This window comes from Cotesia glomerata, unplaced genomic scaffold, assembly GCF_020080835.1.
Source record: "Cotesia glomerata isolate CgM1 unplaced genomic scaffold, MPM_Cglom_v2.3 scaffold_767, whole genome shotgun sequence".
Lineage (NCBI taxonomy): Eukaryota > Metazoa > Arthropoda > Insecta > Hymenoptera > Braconidae > Cotesia > Cotesia glomerata.
Genome location: NW_025404421.1, coordinates 676 through 4,276, shown reverse-complemented (window position 1 = coordinate 4,276; position 3,601 = coordinate 676). Strand labels below are relative to the sequence as shown.

The following is a 3,601-nucleotide window of genomic DNA, read 5'->3' as shown; positions in this document are numbered from 1 at the left end:
TTTTAAATATGAAATTAACAATTGATATACATTTTATTTAAACCATGAAATATAATTACACAAATAGAACAATGAGTATGAAAATTTGCTACAAATTTTTGTTCAAAAATAATAAATAAGATACTGAATCTGGTGATAATGAAGTTCGCTGTTTATCAGATACAATATTGTGCAGTAGAAAATAATCTTTCACTTTCAGCAGAAGTGTCAAGGTACTCCCTAAATATCTTCTCGCCATAAGTGATAATCGGGGGATATTTTATTTTTCCTTTGTCGCCACCAAATAAGTGGATCTTGTTGAGGATTTATTAAACCACAGTTTAAATACACCACCATTTCCTGTAATATTTCACTACGCAAAGTCTCTAAATTATTTTCTCGTGTGTTAACTGTTGGTTTTTTCATGAAACCCAAAATCCCGAATACTGGTTTCCACTAGCTGAAATTAAAAATAAATAAATAATTGTATATTTAATAACATTATTTTCTGATTAAGTCGAATGTTAATTTTCTGATTAATTGTAAGTTAGATTTAGTAAGTAAAAAAATGTATTTATCATGACGCATTAAAAGAAAAAAGTAAAATACATCCGATTACAAAAGCAATTAATTTTTTCTACTTGTTAGGTAAAGTATTTTTGGCTAAAAAAAGGCACAATCGGTAAATTTTTTAAATTTCAATTACTAATTTTAACATAAATGATTTTCTAATTTGGTTGTACAAAATTTTGAATCAATGATATATGTAAAAAAAAAAAACATTCAGTATAAAAGAAACAAATTTGTATCAAAAGTAAATGACTCCATTGTAAAAAACTTCTACGTTCTCCTGGTCAAAACATTAAGTTCCGAGAATCATCATTTGCATCAAAAATCTGATTACCTCGAGCTTAATATCATCTTCTATTTCTTTTCACTTCCCTCTTCTTTGTAAAAAATAATTTTTGTACTGGGGATCCAGGATAAGTGCTTTTCTTAAAAAATAATATCACGATCAACTTCACAAAAATCTGACATCTAGGACCATTCAAGATAAGTTATCTACAAATGGGCCCCTTGTCCTATTTCCGGATGCATCGTCGTAGTCAAATTCAATAATTATTCAGACCATTTGTGATCCCAAACAACAATGGTTTTACCATTGACAAAGTCGGATATTTAACTCCACATGATATTTGTGTGGCGTCATATAACGGCTGTCATAACTTCTCATCAAGCTAATTTATTTTTTAGGACCATTCGGTACCAGATATGGACTCAGTGTCGGTAGAAGCAGCAAGAACGTGAGACAGCGTTTGAAGTTCTTTGCATCTCTTTCTAACATCTCATACTCTGAGTTCCACCTGGTAGACCACCATTTGAACCAATTGCAAAGGTTCACTAATCTAGCGGCCTTTTGAGCCTCTTTCGGAATTTCTGTTGTCGTGCTGGATCCGACCGATGAAAAATGACCATCGGCAATTTTTCGAAACTGGAATGAAATGGAAGTTTGGAAATGTTAATTATCGGTAAACTAATATATTGCGTTACTACAGCCGAAAGTGTGTAGAAAAAACGAATTATTTTTTATGTCGAGTACATATTCTCATCTGTTTTTAATATCTCAAAGTTAATTGAAAAGAATGTTTTTTCATGCCTTCTTTTGGCTTTAGTAGTACAATAAACCTTAATTATCCAATTAATGATCAAATTTTACCTTGGCTAATGATTTCTTCAACACCAGTGGAGTATGCGATTCCGCATCTTCTCAACACAAGTTGAAGAGTATGTGCGAAGCAGTAGTTAGGTGGTTGTCGCTCAACTGAGAAGTCGCTAATGATATAAGTTTCGAGCATTATCAGTAATGAGTAAATATCGGGATATTCTCAATATCTTCGATAAATCCCACCCGTCCATCATTTTCTTTCAAGTGTATTTTAAGATTGTTGCCAGTATGACGATCCAATAACTGCTCAATATTTAACATTAGATTTTTAGAAACATAGTCAACAGTCAAGTAATGTAGAGAGTCAAAGCATATGTAACAATCATTTGCTCTCGATTTCCAACAATCGGTAGTAAATGATAGGCTCATTATACCTAATTCTAAATCTTGTTTCAAGTCATTAATTAACCTTTGTTTTGTTCTATGGTATAAAATTGGAGCAAGACTGCGTGAAAAGGTGGTCCTACATGGTGGCTCATAATCGGGAGCTAACTTTTTCAATAAGTTTTTAAAACCTCGATCTTCTACGCAGGAAAATGGTTTCAAATCGATGGCTATCATTTCCATAATGAGTTGATCAATTTCCTGTTTGTCTGTTCCTGTCATTGTGCTTTCTTTTCTTCTTTTGATTTTCCTTCTTGGTCTTGATTACAATCAGAACTCTTTGCGCTTTTTATTCCGTTCTTCTGCAATACATATTTTATAAACATCTTTATGTTTAGCACGAAGGTGATTGAACATTGGTGAAGTTGTTCCTGTACAAATACGAATTTATAAGTATATTTTTACGATTAAGGATGATCATGCTTGAGACTTTAATGCTGGATCTATCTGTGCTCGAAAATTAAAAACTTTTTATAGCTAATCTTAAAAGTTAAGAAGGTTCATGCGTGATACATAATAGAAGATAAAAAAGTTATATTTTTGAGTTTTAATAAGTTTAATTATATGACAATTTTTCTCAAAAATTGGAAACTCGTTATCCGTAGTTTTGAAAAGTTATTATAATAGCGATTAAAAATTAAATTTTTAACATACAGTCATATTTATTTATTTCTTTAATTTCAAAATATTCTTTAAAATATGTAGTTTAACGATTTGCATTTAAAAAAAGGTTTTATGGAATGTTTGAATTTAATATTTATAGTTTTACATGGTATAATTAAAGTATTTGAGTTCATTTTTCATCATACTGAAAACGAGTAACCTAAAAAACATAAATTAATTTGAAATAACACTACCTGTCGGTAAACTGAGAACTTGAGCACAAATGTTGCAAATAGATTTTTTAATATTTTGTTGATCTCGCTTAAAATATGTCCAAGCAACGCTACGAGGAGGAATATTGCTGTCATCTTTCATAACTTCTTCAGAGGAGTCACTATGACCTTCATTATCACCATGACTATCACCTTCATTTTCAGAATCGCTGTTGTCAATATTCATTTGATTTTCATTTAGCATTGGAAATGTTGGAAAAATTTCAATTTCTTCATCGGACATAATATTTTATTTGAAATTACCAAGATAACCTATAAAGAGAATTAATTTTCTTAGAATAAACATGATTCATCGTCGTGCTTTTATATCAGTTATTATAATTATAATATTTTTAATATTGTTAAGGTTAAGTGGTTCGTAATTTTCTATTCTTCATTAAAATTTAAGGTTAAACATACAAACGTCTCCGTAGGTTTTACTCTAATTTTTATCATTAGTATTATTTTCCAATTATTATCAACATTATCACTATTTAAAATAATTAATATGTATTTTATAATTACCTTTTTATTGAACACTTAGATTAAATAATTAATCACTTGAATGGTACAATACATACGTTTAGAAACGTTTAGTGGAAAGCTTGTTTGTATTTATGCTTCTCAGCTGAAGACT

General features: G+C 29.9%; 1 protein-coding gene across 1 annotated transcript; it reads right to left on the bottom strand.

Annotated features, from left to right (window-relative positions):
- Positions 1-2,359: 2,359 nt before the first annotated feature.
- LOC123274805 lies at positions 2,360-3,224 on the bottom strand. Its single transcript, XM_044742534.1, has 2 exons — positions 2,947-3,224; positions 2,360-2,460 (listed from the first exon to the last, which is right to left on the bottom strand). Exons 1-2 carry the CDS (start codon positions 3,206-3,208, stop codon positions 2,360-2,362), a joined length of 363 nt encoding a protein of 120 aa, XP_044598469.1. The 5' UTR covers positions 3,209-3,224.
- Positions 3,225-3,601: the final 377 nt, after the last annotated feature.